The sequence below is a fragment of the Coturnix japonica genome, chromosome 18, assembly GCF_001577835.2.
Source record: "Coturnix japonica isolate 7356 chromosome 18, Coturnix japonica 2.1, whole genome shotgun sequence".
In the NCBI taxonomy this organism is placed as follows: domain Eukaryota; kingdom Metazoa; phylum Chordata; class Aves; order Galliformes; family Phasianidae; genus Coturnix; species Coturnix japonica.
Window position 1 is genome coordinate 8,016,869 of NC_029533.1, and position 19,592 is coordinate 8,036,460.

At 45.5% G+C, this 19,592-nt stretch overlaps 1 protein-coding gene and 1 long non-coding RNA gene across 3 annotated transcripts; one reads left to right on the plus strand and one right to left on the minus strand.

The window, feature by feature from the left end:
- The first annotated feature begins 314 nt into the window (after positions 1 to 314).
- On the plus strand, positions 315 to 19,045 carry MMD (monocyte to macrophage differentiation associated). 2 transcript variants are annotated; one of them, XM_015879673.1, is made up of 9 exons: positions 315 to 337; positions 5,505 to 5,539; positions 6,395 to 6,566; positions 11,346 to 11,427; positions 14,291 to 14,451; positions 15,118 to 15,192; positions 15,537 to 15,638; positions 16,359 to 16,428; positions 16,760 to 19,045. In XM_015879673.1, exons 1-9 carry the CDS (start codon positions 330 to 332, stop codon positions 16,958 to 16,960), a joined length of 906 nt encoding a protein of 301 aa, XP_015735159.1. In that variant the 5' UTR covers positions 315 to 329; the 3' UTR covers positions 16,961 to 19,045. The 2 variants fall into 2 exon arrangements, with proteins under 2 accessions (XP_015735159.1, XP_015735160.1); XM_015879674.2 differs by lacking the exons at positions 315 to 337; positions 5,505 to 5,539; positions 6,395 to 6,566 and adding an exon at positions 8,429 to 8,669.
- LOC116654208 lies at positions 7,245 to 8,330 on the minus strand. The gene is made up of 2 exons (XR_004309231.1): positions 7,824 to 8,330; positions 7,245 to 7,747 (listed from the first exon to the last, which is right to left on the minus strand). It is a non-coding gene; the product is annotated as an uncharacterized LOC116654208 (long non-coding RNA).
- Positions 19,046 to 19,592: the final 547 nt, after the last annotated feature.

Genomic DNA, 19,592 nt, shown 5'->3' on the forward strand with positions numbered 1-19,592 from the left:
TATGCTTTGCAAAGTCTTTCTCTTAGCCATGGTAGACCAGGCCCAGATCTGCTCGGTGCTGCCCAGTGGGTGTTCATGTTCTATGCTGAGGTTTGAGGACAGCTTTGCTGAGCAGGGAAGGCAGTGAAGGTTAGGAGCACCCTGAGGCAGTACTCTCTTTGTGTTCTGCTTCAGAGTCTCAAGCAATTGTTTTTCCTACTCATTAGGTGCAACGTTGGACCAGGCAGTGTTTTTTTATAAGCTAGTGGAATGAACAAAACCAAGGATTTGTTCCAATTGGGATTTGTCTAATCTCTCTTCTTCTGACGTCTGTCCAGGAAACACAGAAGATGAAGGGGTAAGCAGCAGCTCCAGGCTTTAACTTGAGCCCCCCCGAGAGGCCGATGTCCCCTTTAGCAGAGATAGCAGTGCCTTCCCAAGGCTCTCTTGCGTTACTTAGGGCTTGGTGCAATAACACAAACAGCTGCTTTGTTTGTTTGGAAGGCTTCAGTTCTTGGCAAGGGCTTCGTTCTCTGGGTGGTTCTGTGCCCTCAGCACAAGGCTGCATGGCTGTCAGCCCTGCTGCAAACGGGATGTGTGACCCAGGGCCTGGGCTGTGCCCTGTGGAGCTGAGCTCCTGCTGCTGAGGGCCTGCACAGCAACCTATGCATGGCAGGAGGTAGGCTTGTACACAAGCTGTAAGTCATCAGGTCTCTGTCCCTGCCCTTTGCATGTAAGGTAATAGCAGCCCTACTTTCTTTCAACACTGCAGTAGTTTGTAGTTTGACAGCAGCTTAATGAAACTCCACTGTTCTTCTCACTGGAATTTGAGAACCGACATGAAGAAGTCCTTCCTTGACCTTTCCGTGTTGGCCCCTCCTGGAAATTAGTGCTTTCATTTTAATGAGCTCAGAGAACTGGGGAGTTGGAAGGAAAAAAAGTCAGCCTCAAAAATACCTCACCTCCTCTGGAGAGTGTGTCAGGACACGTTTCAGATACAAAACTCTTACCTGAACGGGCTTGTGCTCTCCTCATGTGCCTTCTGCAGCCAAGCTGCCTCTTGGCCCAGCCTCTGCTGAATGATGCACTGCCACATGTGCTGTGTGTGAGGCATATTGCGGCATACAGACCAGACCTCCAGCTGTTCCAAATCACTCTGGCCTTTGCTCCTTTGCTCCTCTCTCTATCACTTCTGCAGTTAAATCTAGATGGTAAACCTATCAGTGGGTCACCTATCAGTGCACATACACATACATCCCTGCAAGGCTTCCAGGAGCTGACAGTGTGCTCATATGGCCAAGAAGATTCTGCTGCCTGGCTGCAAAGCAAGGAACAGTCTCAGGTTTTCAAACCAGGCTCCTTCTGTACAAGTGCTGCAGTGACTTGGATGGTGCAGAGGGACAGCAGCTTGGGGCTCTGAGGCTCAGAGGAGGAGCAGAGCTGGGGTTCTCCTTGTGCAGGAGATCAGGTTCTGGAGGTGATGTGAGTGTGGCCGTGTGGGCTCTGAGACTTAGGAAATACAGCCTGAACTATACACTGGAGTTTGTACAGCTTTGGACGTTGTGTAAATAATGGTCTTTTGTAGTAACACGCACGCTATCTTGTGTACACATTTATTTAGGAGCAAGGCAGAGAGATTGGAAGAGAACCATGTTTGCAAAGGGTTGTAATGGCAAATGTTTTCTTCTTTTGCTGATGTTGGGCAGCACATAATAGAAGCCGATACATAATTGAAAATCTGTAGGAAAGGCAATTTATTCTATCAACAGCAAATAGGGATACAAAACGAGCTGGCTCCGTGTGTTTATTTGCAGATTTTATTAGCAAAAATAGATGGTGAAGTGAAGAAAGTATAAACAGAGCTTGTTCCTTCGGTGCTCCCTGAGGTCCCAGCACAAGGAAAGTGATGGCAGTTGCCTTGGCCATGCCTGGTGCCAGCCTGCTGCAGCTGGCAGGCTCTGAGGGGTATGATTTTAAAGCAGGATGGTTAATGGATGCCTGCTTTGCCACCAAGTGAGGAAAGCAGCTGTGTTTCATATGGTCAGGTAGCAGAGCATGGCCATCCCTGAGTGGAAATATTGCGTTACGCTCACCTGGCTGTGGCGCAGTAAAAATGATGCATGCTTCATCTCCCCAGGGACTTCACAGCCAGGGAGGTGAGGCCCATTAATTAATTCCCCTGCCGTCACAACAAACCCTTCTGGCAGAGGACAAAGCTGTGGCTCAGGACTGGCCTCGGAGCTGCAGCCGTGGGGCTGTGTGAGGTGAGGGCTGGGCCAAGCTGGCAGCCATCCTGCAGGGCTGTGTGGCCATGGCTCTGCACTGTGCCCCTGTGGGCAGGGAAGGGCGGCCTCTGCCCTCATCAGTCTGAGCATCCAGTGAGGGGTGGCTGCCATCCCACTGTCCCCTCCAAGCTGAGACCTTATTGGCATCAAAAGAGTCCAGCTGATGCGGACACACTGTGGCCCATGCCACAGCATGCTCTTTTTTGGGGCCAAAAAGCTGCCCAGCTGAGCAGCCGGGATGAAGGCGTGTTGAGTTGCAGCTGTGGGTTGTTGTCTGCCAGCTTGGTCCTGCTGTGCCACGGCTGGGTTCAGTGTGCGGCTGCTCTCCGAGCCAGCCATGCTCATCAGCTGCAGCAAAACTTAACAGAGAGATGTTCAGCAGCCTGTTATTGCTGGGGGGACGGTTATGCAAATGGGATTTGTGAAGGCTGTCCTACAAATATTTGTTCTCTGCTCCTTAGCAGCGCTGGGATACCTAAAACAACATCTCCTTTTAAGGACTCATTCTTGTTACACAAGCCTTGATCCAATTCTCTTGCTGTTGCAGACCTCTAGCTCTTTTGGCTTGGTTGTGTAACATGCAGCTCAGCTAGCTTTGCATAGCACTGGGTAGAGGTGAGAGCCTAAAGGTCACCTTTAGATCCCCAGCCACGAGTACAGCTGCATGCCATGAGTAATTGAGCAGCAACACATCCTATGCCCAAGTTGGGTTAGGACTGCTCTGTTCTCAAAGGATGAGATGGGATTGTTAAGAAGGCTTTTTGTGAGACCTCTCAGTCTGGATGAAGCCTCAGGCCACGAAATGAAAAGTAAAGAGCAAATGAAATATTGAATAGCTGCTCCTAATGAGAACATAGTCTACCCAGTGTGTCGTTTTTCCTGCAGGAAAACTGTAGTTTGATGATGGCAGCACGTACTGTTCCATATTAGACATACACAGAAGGAGCAGGTTAGAGTGACTTTGATTCTGGTACTTCCTGATATGAAGGCATTTGATTTTGCAACTTTAGCGTGCTACTTTTCTGCTGTTGGTGGAGAGATTTAGTGCTGCCACGTGTTAGCTGGGACACCCCGCAGGCATATGCCAGGGCTGTATCTGGTCCTGCAGTTTATAAAATCGATCCTGCTAAATGCAAACAGAAAGATGGAGAGTGGGGTGACCTCAGCTGGGAGGAATGGTCCGAATTCCCAGGCCATGACCTGCCAGTGCTGCAGCCTGGCTGCTGGGGAAATACAGAGAAAACACATTTTGCAGCATGGCCTTCCTCCAAGGCTTTGCATTCCGTTCCCAAAAATGTGGCCTTGCAATTTTACGTCCACAAGCTGTAGATAAAGAAGTTGTATGTCCAGTGTTACAGAACAAGGTGAGCCCTGGCAAAGTTTGCCTCTCCCCAGTTTGCTTAGAAGGAAGAGTTTCTGAAAGCCGTGCTCTGTGTGTGCAGTTACCCCATTTGGGTTCTTCAGCAGGAATGTTGCTTGTTTTTTCTTGATTTTTGTTAAGCTAAACTATCTTCTCCCTGATCGTGTTGCTATCTGAGCTTCAGACCTTGGAATATGGGGAATAGGAATGTGTAGTCTTGAAAAACATCTCAAGGTGTGTTGTGCCCTTCTGGGTGGCTGCTTGCCCACTGGCCATCGGGCATCTAATATCCTCCCACCTCCTGGGGCTTCTCCCTTTCAGCCTTCCAGCAGTTAGATGACAGGGCAGAGGCTGCTGGCTCCTACGCTGCTGTTTCATGGCCACGTGGGGCAGTTGGACACCTGGTCAGGAGAGCTGGCTTCTGTGCATCTTGGCTTTCACTCCTGTTTGATTCTTGTAAAATACTGAGGGGAAAAAAAGTCATGCAGTTCAGGCAAAATTATCTTAAAAATGTGAAAGTGAGAGAATATCCTACTGAAGTTTCAAGCATTTATCCACTGGCAAGAAATCAATTTGTTTGCTTTTGCTGAACATGTTTAAAATCTCCAAGTAGTCCAAATGGGATATGGAAACCATTTCCTCTCAGATGACAAATGGCAGGGTAAATTCTGCTCCCTCTGCTCTCTTTAGGCTTGACCTAAAGCTGATAGGAAACAATGAGAGTATTTCCTTTAACTTAAATGGATTTTATGTCGGGCCCATTAAGTAACAGCTTATTTCACTTCATTGATTGTGATGTCAAAAATGAGCTATTGAGCATCATTGTGGATGGCAGACATGTCTGCAGGGAAAAGCACAATGGTGGGAAGAAAGAAGGAGAATAAAATTTTCACGCATAAATTCCACGAAGATTGATTAAAGATGCTCTGCTTTGCCCGAGGAAAAGGAGACTTAAAGGTAGATCTCTTTTATTCTGGATTTGGTGTTAGTGTGAATGTTATCCATTTACTTCTGAGACACCGAAAACGAGTATATGTATAAAATATAAAAGAGAAATAATTTGTTCTGCACGCATAAGAAGAAAAAGGTTAACATCCCCAGCCATCTCCAGTCCAATTACTAAAAGCCAAAACAAGCAGATATTTGTTATTTCTAAACTAGCCTCAAATTCTGGCACACTATGACTAACACTTTGCAAAGGAAACACGACAGAATCAATATTTGAAGGCAGGATGTTTCTTCGCTTTGTGAAATCCAAGTTCTTTGCCGTCATCAGCTGATGACTCAGAGCTGTGCTTGGCTGTGGCAGGGCCAGACCTCCCCTCCTTCCCTGTTGCTGTAATCTTGTTTCAGTCACACAGAGCATCTCCAGGCCTTGGGGCTTCTTCATCTAAGCACATAACATCCGTAAGGAGGAATGTTTCACTCCTACAGAAAGTTTCCTTTGTATCATAAATCACCGCAGCCCTGCTGGAAGATGTTGCTGGTTGAAGTACATGTGAGGTCCATCATGGATCTAAACGAAACCACCTTCGTAATCACAGTAAGGAAAAAATCTCAGTGTGTTACAAATAGTCTCAACAATTGGAATATGAGAAACTGTGCTTTCACAATCAAGAATGTCATGATTCACCTCATATTAAAGAGGTGGCTGCAGTACTTTATATTATTCCCCAGCATAGATCCCTGCAAAATCTCGAGGGTTTGTGGCCATGAAAAATAGCCTCTTATCATGTATACTGATAAAAAGAAACCTTCAGTTGATTTTCATTATCTAGAATAACCTAATCTGCTACAAGGCACAACCCTCTAACATTGCTTGTTTTACTTGTGGTAAATCTTTTCTGATATTACTAAGTAACGCTGTAATCTCATTTCAGGTTTAATACTGGCAGCAAGAGGGCTGTGACATCAGGTAAATGTTTGTGCTTCAATATCATTTCCATCGTGTGCCAAGGAGCCAGTTCCTCTTAGACACCAGTGTCACCCTGGAGATGTTGTCCAGGGCAGAACTAATTCCATTAGTGTTTGGAAAGCTATTTATAAGCTGCCTTCAGCAGGATGACCTTATTAATTAGGCTGGGGGAAGGCTGAAAGAGGGAGAGGTGCTTGTTTCACAAGACCATTGACATGCATTCCAGTACAAGATTCTTCTCCTTCAAAGATGATCAGGAAAGGCAGCAATCTGAGCCAGTTTGCAGCAAGAAAAAAAGAGAGATGTTCATGTGGTATGCAGGAGACCTGGCCCAAGGAAGCTGTGCCAAGCTAAGCCCCAGTGCAGGGTGCTCTGCAGCCACGTGTCCCCACACATGCCAACCCTCCCTGGGGAATATGAGTTGCTTTGCAGCACTGCAGGGGTGTGCCCAAACACAGGCCAAGGGCAGCACACTGAGCTTTGCCTTGGGCTCACTTGGGACCTGTTGTTGTCCTGGTCTTACAGGTTGTGTTACTGCGAAACCAGTTTTTGCACTAGAAACTTGAAGAATACTATTTTCTTCCAGAATTGTGTCAGTAAATTAGGTTTTGCCAGCCAAGGAGGTCTTTGCAGACTGCATTTCTACCATGACCATGTATGAAGCAGTCAGTGACAACCATGCTTCTTTCAGAATTTGTTCTCTAAGCTGGAGGAAGGGAAGGAGCTTTACCTCTAAAGCTTCTAAATAGAACCTCCTCCTTTAGCACAGAGACTCTCAGGAGAGGAAGTCCAGATTCTCAGATTTGTTATGAGGTAAGAAGAAAGCTAAAAGACATTTTTCCCTTCCCTTGCCAGAAGTGCGTAGACTGGGAGTGGAGAGGAGTTTCACCTGTCAGACTCGTTTCCCATGCCTCGTTAAGGCCCAACGCTGCTCAGCTTGCCTCTCTGCTGTGTTACATCCACTCAGAGCTTCTCAAGCCACACTGTGCCTCTCTGCTGCTCCGACAGAGCCCAGCAGCTCCAAAAAGTAAGTACGTACCTGGGGACATTACTCAGCAACATCACTGGTAGATCCATTTGGTAGCACGGATGTATACTTGTCTGTTATCTGTTCAACAGATCAAGAGACCAGGCATTATGCAGGCTGATATATAAACAGATTATCTGTGCCAAACAGCTGTAAGAAACTCAGCTTTTGTGTGAGATGTTTAGTGTAACCTCGTGACAGAATCTGATTCACTACTGACATCTCGTGTGGTCCTTAAAATGTCACCCTGGCTGGGTAAAAGCAAACTTCCAGCAAGTCCCACCTGTTGGCTTCATAGGTTTGTGTAGGCCTGGATGTTTTTGTAACAGGATGAAAACTACAAATTCTGTAATTACAGATCCCCCATTTGTGTCCGTATTTGCATAATCCTATAAAAGCTGCCCAAGTTCTGATTCAGTAAATGACACATGTATGTGTGCCAATTTAATGCTCATAAAAGTGCTGGCTTAAACACCCAGGAGAATGAACTCCTCTGTCCCTAGGCAGCAGATAGTTCCCCCAAAGGCTCTGCAGGAGCTTCTGTATGGGTGAAATTTGAACTAGAAATAATAAGGGCAAACCATACAGCTCCTGTAGTCATTGACAGTCTTGGAAATGAAGTGAAGAATGTGGAAAAGAACAGCTTTGGAAACAAGGAGAAAAAGCCCCTGTGACACATTTACTGGTAGAATAAAATATGGAGGGTTGTGCCAAAGGCTTTAATGAAGCTCAGATAAATGACACCAATGGCTCTTCCATTGTATAATGATGTGATTATGCTGTCATAAAACATGACAAGGTTGGCTGGGCAGGACCTGCCCTTGGTGAAGCCATGCTGGTTGTCCCATATCACCTCCCTCTCTTCCATGTGCCTTAGCATAGCTTCCAGGAGGATCTGTTCCATGATTTTCCCCAGCACTGAGGTGAGGCTAACAGGTTGGTAGTTCCTCGGGTCATCCTTTCTGTCCTTCTTAGAAACAGGTGCTATATTGCCTTATTTTCAGTCATCAGGGGTCTCAGCTGACTGCTACGGTTTCTGTGCTCCTTTCCAGCCCCAAGTTCTGTCCTCACCTTGGAGCAGTGTTCTGTCTGCAGGCTGTCCTGGCCCAGCCTCAGTGGACATGGCAGCAAGCCCCTGTAAGACTGAAAGCTGCAGTTCCTCCAGCAGAGCTTACTCCATCCTAAAAGGAGAAAACCCAAGGGCAGACAAGCCTTGTGGGGGCAGCTTACAAAGCTGTTACCACTTCGCTTGCTTACTGCATGGAGGAAGACTTAGTGAAAGGAACCCAGGGCATGAGAGATTGGATTTAGTTTGACTGCCAGCCAAGTGTCGATGCTGACTCCTCCTGGTGGGCAGAGGTGAAGCTCAGCTGGGGTAACTCCTGCAGCAGCTCAGGTCCCATCTGCCTCCGTCCTACCGAACTCACTGCGGTTGCTGGATGGTTTATTTTCCTAACGGCGGTTTGCTTTGCTGTGCCTGCACTATTGCTTTTGGTGAGGGCTGGATCTGTTGGAATCCCATTGTAAACAAGATCTTAAGATTACAACACAGAAGCTTGAACAGAACATTCTCCTCATTCATGCCCCGATTTGTACCACTTGTACAGCTGTAGGTGTGAGCAGATACGGATACCTCGGGGGTGTACAGAGGAAGAGCCGCTCTCAGAAGGGCCTTGTCCTCACTCAGTTCAGGATCTCGGCCTGCCCGCACTGGTGAGCCCTGAGCCATTATCTTCTATGGGTGAATCGCAGCTCGGCTCCGCCCCGCCCCGCCCCGCCGCCATGTCCCCCCCGCCATGGTCCCGCCTCAGCCGGGCTCGGTTCGGGGCGGTCCGGTGGCTGTGGGCGGGCCGAGGCGCGGGCCGGGCGGGCTGCGGGGAGCACGGAGGGCGGTTAAAGCGGCCGCCCGGCTCTCGCTCCTCGCCCACGGACGGCTGTAGCCGTCGCTCCGCGCCGCGGCGGCCCGCACTCCAATGAGGGCCCGGACTCCGGCCCTCGCCGCCTCAGGAGCCGCCCGCAGCCTCCCGTCCCGACCCCCAGCCCAGCGCCCGGCCGGGGCGGGCGGCCCGGACCCATGCGGCGGCTCCAGGAGCGGTTCCGGAGGTGAGGGACGGGCCCTATTAACCTCCTTTCTTCTGCTTGTCCGCGGGGTCCCCGGGTTGGGGGGCGTCGGGCGGGGGGTGGGCGGTGGTTTAGTGCTGGGTGGTGGTTCTGTTGCGGGCGGTGGTCCTGCTGTGGGCGGTGGTTCTATTGCGGGTGTTGTGTTTTCCCCTCTAAATGTGTGAAGGGTCACACATCATCCGCCTGTGTGCGGCTCCCCGACCTGTGGCTCTGCCCCCCTGGCTCGGTGCCTCGGCTCCCGGCGTCGCTTCGAAGTGAGAGCGGCTGCCCGGGGCAGGCCGAGGTTTGCCGGGTGTATCCCCGGGGCTGAGCCGCTCGCCCCTCTTAATTGGCTCGAGAAGCCGAAGCGTGAGCGTTAAAGGGGAAATAAAACCGAAAGGGAGCGGAGCTTTGTGCACGAGGCTCACGGACACGCGTGTCCCGTTCCTTTGTGCTGCGGGAGCCGTCACCCAGCCTTGGTTCTTAGAGCAGAGCCGGTATCAGTGGATTCTGAGCTGTACAAACAGCCTTATGCTGGTATCAGTGGATTCTGAGCTATATGGAAAGCCTTACGCGTGTGTGAGCTCATTGTGTGCTTCCAAAGTGGGCTGCTTCGGTTTTGGTGTGAGTTACATCTGTGGCTCGGTTGTTCAGTGATGGAGGAGATGATGTGGGCAGGTACCAACCACAGGTAGACAGCGGCTACGGGAATTCACCAAGAGGAGATGGTTTAAAAAGGATAATCATCAACCTGACTGTGAAGCTGTGCCTTTCTCTCCAAAATCATACCCATGTGGGTGTCATTGAAACACAGCACTGATCTGCCTTGACCTGCTTGTGGTGCTTTTTCCTCTCAAAAGCACAGAGCCTCGGCAATGTAACAGATTGCTTTGCTATCTACATTCATACGCCCACTGGATGTGCTGCTGTGTGTGGCTCTGAGTGGCCTCTCGTGCTGCTGGAGAGCACAGGGGAAAAATGAGATAAAAAGGGACAATGTGCTTTGCAGCTGCTCGAAGGAAGCGTGGGTCCTTTTGAGCTGAGCAAAGGAAGCGTGCTTCCTGACCAGACAAAAAACCCAAATTAGATCTTTGAGACTTTGCTGGTTGTTTTCCCCGATGCCTTCCTTGCTTCGTGCATTGAGGGGTAATTCCATCAGCAGATGGGATCCAAAATGGAAGAAAAGCACATTTCAGTGGCTGTGGGAGCCTGGTAGAGCTTTGTGTCCAACAGACACAACAGTGACGTCATTGTTTGAAATGAGATGTTCAAGAGTGATTTTATTTATTGTTTTATTGAAGGAAGATGTTTGGAATTAGTGGTAATTAAAGGTGCATGTGTGAAGCTGTCTGAAATCCAGTGCTTGTTTTGCTGGGGTAAAGTTATCACACAGATAAATGAATATTTCGGGTTAGGGCACAAACAAGGGGGGAAAAAGGCCCTTTGTGTAGATGATAGGGAACAGAAAGCTTTGTTAAAGCCTTTGTCCTCCTCTGCTGCTAGCAGCATTGTCTTAATTTGCAATACCAGATCCTAATAAGAGACTTTGTGTTCCTCAAACCTTCCCTTCCTCCAGGCCCTGCTGTGAAAACCATCCATCTCCTTTTCTCCCGAATAAATATAAATGAAGAGGAAAAAAATCCTAAGAAGCCCCCTAATGGATCACAGGAGGTCCCATTAGCAGGCAGCCTTCAATTATTAATAGCTTTTCATTGATTCATTCATTTTTCTTTTTTTCATAGAAAATTACTATGCTTTAATCCTTGCTGTTAGCAATGGTTGATTTTTATTTCTATTTATTTTTATTGCCATAATTTGGACATCGTGGTACCATGTTTCTTTATCGAGGCTCTCAAACAGTCTTAACAAATTTTCACATACCAGCTCAGCAAACAGTGGTTTTCTGATGGATTGATAAGTGGTTTGTAACCCAGCAATCACACATCCCCCAAACTGGGAGCTGCTTGTGCAGACAGCAGAGTTCTGATGGGTTTGGTTGTGGTTCCCCTCACAAGCTGTGTATATAAAACTTGCCAACAGAGCTGCTCTCAGTTCTGAGCATGTGTTTGTAGAGCTGTTCCTGCCCTGCTCGATACCTGTCTGACTGTCAGCGCTTAGTTTTACCTAACCCAGTCATCTGCAGTGCCCTGGAACACAGCATGAGGTCTTACAAGTGAGTGTGTGGCAGCAGGCTGTGCTGGGATGCTGTGTGTAGCGCCATTGCTGCTATAGGAGTAGAGAAGAGGTTCAAGTTGGTTTATTCTGAGGTGCTGCAGAACTGGGATATTGCTGTAGAGTCAAGAGTCTCCTTCAAAATGAAGTAACCCTTGGCAGTGATGGCGAAGGCCTTAATGCAAGAAAAAGGCAAGTCTTAATTAACTGCTTCCTACTTTAATTACATAATACTTTCTTTGACCAAATAGCTGGAGAAGAAGGAGCTGTGACTTCTGATGTATATTCTATTAAATGAGGAAAGTCCTGATTGCTGGTAACCATCCCCTGCACAGGAATGTTCTGAGCTGTATTTCTGGTGAGGGAATGTATGTGAGCAAACTGAATCTTAATAACAGTTACCTTAGGCACGTCTGTACTGAGATTTGTAATGCTACTGGGTGGGAGATGGTCCTTCATGACGTTCCAAAGGTGGTTTATTAAAAATACTCTTTAATTACTCCACAGGTTCATGAACCACCCAGCTCCAGCCAACAGCCGCTACAAACCCACTTGCTACGAACATGCTGCTAACTGTTACACACACGCAGTAAGTGCGTTTCCTTTTGCCTTTCTCACATAGGGCTTTCAGTAAATTAGTGTCCTGTATGGATAAATACTTACCTTAGCCCGTGTGGGTGCATTTGTACAGTCTCTCTGGTTTTATTACACAAGCTTCAGCCATAGCAGCCCAGTAAATGGGATCACCAGTGGTCTGGTTGTTTAGCAGCAGTCACTGTTGCTGGTAAAAACAGAATTACTTTGGTTTACATGTAGAAAAGCTTATCTCGTGTACAGCATTATGTAAATATATCTAGAGAAATGTAGCAACGCTCTGTTAGTTTGCATAAATACGTGGTTTAGCTCCTAATCCTTGTACAAATCCTGACCAAGAAGTTGGATTTGAAGATCCCTGGCAGAAGTTGCTCTATTCCTCAGCAATTCTAGGCTTCATCTGGCTGAAGAGCAGGCGTGAGATATTCCTGCCTGACAGCAGCAGGTTACAGCCAAGAAGTCCTATCAGTATTCTGTGGTTTGCTGCTGTTGATGGTGAATTTGTCCAATTACTTTCTGAACAGCCAGGCTATATGCTACAGCATACCACAGACCATCCATAACTTGGGGATATGTGAACATCCACTTTAGAGAAAATAGAATGTACTAAGGGGATTGTTGCTCTGTAAATAAAATTGTATGCAGTAAATAATTTTTAAAATCAAAATGTAAAGCCTTGAAATGGGAATCTAAACTAGGGGGACATGCTTTTTTTCCTCTTCTGTTACAGATTGTTTTACTAAATGTTAGAAGGTCAACTTGTTGAGCAATTGCTGCTAGCCTACAATAGTTTTCAGTTAGACACAGATAGAATACATGGGTAACAGTGTTTAGTAATGGTTCTCCATAGGTCTTTCATAGTTATACTCTTAATTCAGAAAGTAATGGACTTGTATTTAATGACTGTACTCCTCCAGCAGGTATCACTTCTGGTTATTAATAAATGGGAATACAGGGTCCTATGTACAGCCTTGGGGTTCAGTAATGAAGCTAACTTTGTGGAGCATGACAAGGCATCTTCAGGTTTCTTACTAGAAAAGCTATTCAAAATGTCTTGAAAACTTAATTTTTTTAGCTTAAACAAAGCACTGACCTGTCTTTAGTCAGTAGGAGACAGGAAGGGCAGCTGAGCAGTTGAGTGTAGGGACAGAATGTTGGCAACTTGGACGTTCCATGTCATTCCCCTAAATGACACAGCACAGCCATGCTGGTTCTATTAGTTCTGATTCTTTGGCCTTTTCTGTTAAATGCCCCTCTGTTTAAAGGGCCAATTGCTTCTCTCTTAGGATTAAAATACCATTCTTGCACTAGAGAGTTTTCTAATTAAAATCTGTCTTGTTCTGTTCACTGGCGTTTTTTCTTTGAGACAGATGTTAGATATAATGAAGTCCATTGACGACACAAGAATCTAAAGAACTTTTGTCCAGTTGACTGGAACAGATTTTGTTTTTAATCTAAGTGCCTCCTGCAAATGTGGAATGAAATAACTGTCACATCTAATCAGTTCCCTGCTGTCTTAAGGGCTTTAGCCACACTTTAAACTGTATGCCATATGTGGAAAACAGGAGCGACTAATCTCCTGAGGAGTGAAATGCTTTAACCTTTCCTAAATTTGAGAGCAGCCCAGGATATGTATATGGAAATTTATGGTTTGTGACAAATGAGAAGCCAGGCTGAAAGACTATTTTTGGCCTTAAAGTGCACAACTTGCATAAACTCATTGCAAAACTCAAAGTATTTTCACCTCTGGTCCAAATGCTGTAGATACAAGAATGCCACACTTCTCAATTGTATGACTGTACAGCTTTCAGCTTAAATGTAGTAAGCTCTGCAAAAAAGAAGAGAATCGAATAGTAATGAAGCTACAATCAGCATACTTCAAAATCCATAGGAAAAAGGATTGTTTTGTCTTTTTTTTAGCTCTCTTCTTCAGCTGCTTTCCAGATTGATTCAATACACTCTCCATCTTCTGAGCTGTAGCCGTGATGAGAGTCTCAACTTTTGTCTGCAAGTAGATAAAGGACAGATAGTACTGGCTAGACCAGAACTTTGCACTCTGACAAGCCTGTAATGCAAAGCAGAACTGCCATGTTTGTTTAAACATTACTGGTTCCTGACTTTGTTTTGCATGTTAAGCAATGAAGAATTTAACTTGTGAAGTGTCTGAAAAGGAACTTATGCAGAATTTTTAATGGAAGGGCTACCAGAGATTTTCCTTCATAGTCAAAGGAGGCAGGTGGGAATGTCTGAGTCAGCAGCTCCTTTCTTTTAAATACTTTTTGGTTTGGTGTTTTCTTTCTACATGAGACCAAGGTTGATGACAGAACTTGACCTGGAAAAGAAGTGGTGTTTTAAGTGCATTTCCACATTGTGCTGGAGAAACAGAGTTAAAGCTGCTCAAGGAGGGATGTGACAAGAAAAACAGGTTGGAATACACTGCGACATAACTTGTTTGTGCATTAAGCATGTTTACTAAAGAAGTCCCCACTTGGAGTACTATGTCAAGAGGTGCTTTAGAGCTCAGCTTAGGGTAAGATCAAAACCTCCTTAGGAACAGGAAGCAAAATATTAAAATAAAGATCTACTAATCTGAGAGGAGCAAGAAGTATATCCTAATCCCACAGGAGAATGAATTTGTCACAAGCAGGTATAACTCCATTGTCTGAACACTGTCAGAATCTTAACCCCTGTGTGTCAATGTACAACGAGATGTAAACTCCTTGCAGCTGGGAGGCTGCTGCCAGATGTGTACAGATGTGGTGTGCTGCAGCATTGTCTGCCCTGCTGCTGCAATACAGAGGGGTGGAGGCTACATTTGCTGAGTAGAGTTAATGGCCTTTTTTTGGTTTCCATTTTAGTTCCTCATTGTTCCTGCAATTGTGGGCAGTGCCCTTCTGCACCGACTTTCTGATGATCGATGGGAAAAAATAACAGCATGGATCTATGGCATGGGGCTCTGCGCTCTCTTCATTGTCTCCACAGTGTTCCATATCATCTCCTGGAAAAAGAGTCACTTAAGGTATGGCTATAGCTATGGTAGAGATGTCTGACTCTTGTGTTCTGTGGGGTTTTAACATTGTGTTCCTCAAGTGGCTGAAAACACAAAGCTCAGAGTAGTATATGGTACTTAATTATAAAAAAGAACAACTAAACAACACAAACCCTTGATTCTGTTGAAAGAAAAGGCGAGCCAAGCTCACGTACAAACGACTGTATGTCTGCTGCCTTTTGGAAGGGAAAGATACTGATCTATGAAGCCCTTGTGGCTCTTAATCTAGTAGTTGAGTGGGAAGAACATAACCTGTGTGTGTGGTGGATGTAATCCCCTCTCAGATGTGAAAACACCCTTCGGGACTATGTCATTCCCATTACCTGGAGTGATGCAGAGTTTGCCAAGAGAAGTAAAATGGAATACATGACCAATGGCCTTGGAAGAAAGGCAGCAACAGCAAAACTAAAATGCATTATTCATTTGACACCTATATAATTTTGGGCCATAAATTGGGTTTAACTCACAGTCACTGGGTAATCATTTCTGGATTAAGCAGGGTTCATGTGACAGCTTTCTGCCTCCTTCTGAGTAGAACATCCTGCTATATTTCCCTGAAGCAATTCCTAAATGTGTCAGGAAAATCCAGTGTTACTCAAATCTGCCCTGCTGACTTCTTGTTCTCTCCATTACTAGGACAATGGAGCATTGCTTTCACATGTGTGACAGAATGGTGATCTACGTCTTCATTGCGGCATCGTATGCACCGTGGTAAGAAGTCTAAGGGGAAGAAAGCCTCTAATCCTGAAGCACACCATGTAAACACTTTATCCTTGCAACTTTGCAGTTTCTATAGGAGCCTTCATAGATGCATTTGACCACGTTCTGCATTGTAAAAACACACATCAGAATTTTGTGGGATTTGCTAAACAGAGAGTTTATGTGTATTTCCATATCCCTCTTTGTGCTTTCCTCACATCAATGTAAATGCATTTTTGCCTCTTGATGTGTACCCACAGTCTTCACCATCATGTTTATATTAAGCCCCAGTATTCTTCTGTTAGTGTGCTCCATTCATTCATTAATCCCGTCTGTTGAAATCTTTGTGCTTCCAGGTTAAATCTTCGTGAGCTTGGACCTCTGGCATCTCACATGCGTTGGTTTATCTGGCTGATGGCTGCTGGAGGCACTGTTTATGTATTTCTCTACCACGAGAAGTAAGAATTGTTATTTGCATTTAACTTTAAACTGAGGCTTTTGCTTTCTGAGTGTCGTCTGTCCTTTCACCCATTGAAGAAAGACCTTTGAGATGGCAGAGAGAAGTGATGAGAACAACGTGGTGTTGTATCTTGTTCAAAGATGCTCTGTCCTAATGTGTCTTTATGCTATTTTATTGTCTTCTCCTAAAGTGGGGGGAGGGAGGTATCCAGAATGAAGACTTTAGTGGAAGAAAGCAGGAGTGAGAATGGGTGAAGAAGGAAAGATGGAATGATGTACAGATCGTGCTGCGGTGTAACAGTGTGTGTGCAGGAGGAGGAGAATTTCTTGCTTGAAATCTGTGTCTGTCAGTTTCAGCTCTAAATTCTGGAGCCTGATTTCATTACATATATTTTTCAGTGGACAACACCAACTGTTCTTTGTTTTGATGAAGAGCTGCTGAGTTTCTTCTCAAATAAGAATATAGGTTTGCTAAATGTTTAATTAATTTAATGCAAATTAATGCATCTAGGCAGTATTTAGTGAATGAAGTATTGCCTGCAGCTCTAGCATGCAGAGGTAAATATGGCTTTATTTTTAGAATAAAATGTGCATAAAGCTTTTTGAAAAGTTTAATGGCCTCATGCTAACATCAGATTGAGTACATTTTCTTTAGTGTTGAAATAAATGTTCATATTCCTGTGCATCACCTGAAACAATTCGCTTTTGTTCCATTTTAGGTATAAGATTGTTGAACTCTTCTTCTATTTGGCCATGGGATTTTCTCCTGCTCTGGTAGTGACATCCATGGTAAGGAATGCAACTATTGACGTTACAAATACAAACTTTCCTTTTATGACTGGTCCAAGTTCTGGTGCAACTCTGTTTCTTCTGAAAATAATCTTGATTTTAGTCTACCGTAATTATAACTGTGCTCTGCAGAAGAGCCAAATGTAGCCAACTATATTCTGGATTTATAGCTTCCATTCAGTGAAGTGCTGCCTCCCTTTAATGAATCTGGGCTGCAGAGTTGAGATAAAAAGGTCTCGGGTTCCAGACTTTGTGAAGACACCCACATTTTGTAGATGATGTTCTTTGCCTCTTTGGGCTCCATCCCTAACGTGTCCCTATTAATTGCCAGAGCAACACCGAAGGACTGGAGGAGGTTGCCTGGGGAGGTCTGATATATTGCCTTGGCGTGGTGTTCTTCAAGAGCGATGGAGTCATTCCTTTTGCCCATGCCATCTGGCACGTCTTCGTGGCCACAGCGGCTGCAGTTCATTACTACGCTATTTGGAAGTACCTTTACAGAAGTCCCGCAGACATCATTCGTCACTTATGAGATAGGTGTGTATATGGGGGCGTGGGGAGCGCTGCACTTGGCCTCTGTAACAGTATTATTTGACTTAAGGAATTCGGGGAAATCGCACAGGAAAACTGCACTGATTTTGGTGGTTCTCTGAACACAATGACTGTGAACTGATGTGTGTGTCCTGGAATTGCCCTTCAGATGGCAAGTGCTGTAACTAACAGAGGTGCTGTGCTGCAGTACTCAGAGTCCATTCCATGTTAGCAGAACCGGCTGCCTGATGTTTACAAAGAAATTTTCTATTCTAGTTCAACTTTGTGACTTTTTTTTTTTTTTTTAAACAACGTGAATTTTTCTAAATTAACGATTCCAACGAGGTCGGTGCAATAGAGAACATAGAACTCTCCATTTGAGGTGGGTTTCTGTCACCTTTCCACTCGCATTTCCTGCCCATCACTTGCAGGTGAGCGGTCTATTTTACCACCTGTCATCTTGATACGATGTGACTTCTTTTATAGAGACTTTCCGGGGGTTTTGTAAACTTTCAGAGTACATTTGTTGAACTGAAATCAAACAGCCGTCATCTATGCAGTTCCTCATATTGCAGAATCTTGCAAGAAATGGTTACATTCCACATACTGTACCGACAGGCAGACATTGTACCTCTTAGAAGGGTTGTAGCATAGGTGTGATTATAACCACTTTTGCAAACTAACACATAAATGCTGTCCTGCTGAGTTTTGATGTGAATAACATTACGCTTATCTATAACACCACTTAAACAGCACCTTAATTTGGCTTTATCTGTGATGGAAACGGAGTGTGATGGAAGAAATTGGCAGTAAGTGGTTCTTCAGGATTGCCAGTCTGCCTCGGTGCTGTGCAATAAATAGGGCAGCAGTTTGAGGAAGCCGGCTTAGCGGAGCGCGGCAGCGCTAATGAGGGCAGCCAATTAATATGCCTCGATGCAAAACAAAGTTAGTAATTTCTCCAGAGTACGTATACTGGTGCTGTAATATTAAGTAAGGCTTCAGTTTTTCGAAGGGATTCTAAATTGGCTGACAAAAGCAGTTCCCAGCAGCTTCCCCTGGGGCTTTGGCTGATGTGTGAGGAAATCCAGGTCAGAGCAGCAGACAGCAGTGACTGAGCATAGGGAGGCTGTTGCTGTTGTTTCTCCCCAGCACAGCCTGCTAGTGAAAGAATTTGATACAGTGTCACTTGACTTCCTGGGACTTAAAACAGAGTAAAATTGGTCTTTACTTGTATTTCTGTACAGGAAAATAAAATGTGGTAGCAAGTGATGATTGTGGAATGTGCGTTAAACGACCAGATGTAGAGGAGTCATTGTAATACTGTTTATCTGATAATGAATTGTTCTCTGTCCCACTATATAACGAATGTCTTATATTAAGATCGACTTGATCCTTTTTCTAATTTACTCCGTTTTTCATGTCAGTATTTGAAAACGAAACCCAAACGTGTTGCCTTTTTCAGATGTCGTTCTGAACATTGCCTGTCCCTCTTCCAACGATGAGTAGCGAGGTAGGGGCTGTTCTTCAAGGTACCATTAATGCTGCACCGAGATTTGCCAGGGGGTGCATATTTTAGGTTTGATACAAACAGAATTTACAGGAGGGACAGACTTCAGCTTGGAGGCACGGCAGAGGGGTTGCACAGTGTTGATAGCAGGTGAGCGGAGCAGCGCTGCAACAGGCTGAACAACTGCCCTGTGAGTGTGAGCAGAGCAGCCGGGCACGTCACCTGCAGTGCAGCAGCCTCAATGTTTGGATGCCTCAGGTTTTTAACGTGTCTATTTTAGTATTTTTCCACTTGGTGATTTCATGTCTTTTGTTTAAACGCAGCACTGTCAAAACCACTGAAACACAAGTGAAGGTTTCCTGTAGTCCAAAGTGAAACCGTGGCTCGAAGACGCGTGTTTTAATTTGGAGTTGTTTTGTCGTGGAGTTGCTTTGCTTTTGGTTTGTTTTTTTTTTGGAGTGTTGGAAATGGTTTTTAAAAAGTTTCAATTCGCCAAAACTGTTTTGGATGATCGTATTCGAGTCACTGTGAGACTGAATGTACTCAACTAACAATAAACATTTTGTGCAATTTGGAAAATCCTGTACACTGGTACTTCTCTTTCCCCCCCCCTTTTGTGCAGGCAGCAACCCTTAAATGATGGATCCTGGCTCCATCCCTTCCATCATTGCATGCACCTGAGCTCCCCTGGTTGGCCCTTCCTTCCACCAGGTGCTCCCATCACTGCTTCAGGCCCTGACTCAGCATTTCTGTTACACAACCCAAAAGCAGGTATTTGCTGAATTCGGATTCTTGCTGTATGCTGCAGCAAGCTGCTGGTTTGTTGCTGGGCTGTGTGATGCTCTGTGGCACAGCAGGCATCCCCTGCTGCACGTGGTGAGCGATACAGTGTGCAGTACAGGGGGCTGGGGAACCCAAATCCTCCTGTGAAAGGCTGGCAGTGAAGCCAACCCCAGTTTTATAACAGAAGTTACATCACTGCCTCTAATGAGGCTGGGTGCTCTCAGAAGGATGTACGCAGATGTCTTTGTTGCTTAGCAGCACGAGCCATGCTGGCGGTGGATTTGTGCTCCCAAATCCTTCAGGTGCCTTTGAAAAACCTCCCTTACATTTTCAGGTATGTTAA

Coding starts and splice junctions, on each gene's coding strand:
- MMD (XM_015879673.1), top strand. Junction 14,452..15,117: donor TGGAAAAAGAGTCACTTAAG/GTATGGCTATAG, acceptor CTCCATTACTAG/GACAATGGAGCATTGCTTTC. Junction 15,639..16,358: donor GTATTTCTCTACCACGAGAA/GTAAGAATTGTT, acceptor GTTCCATTTTAG/GTATAAGATTGTTGAACTCT.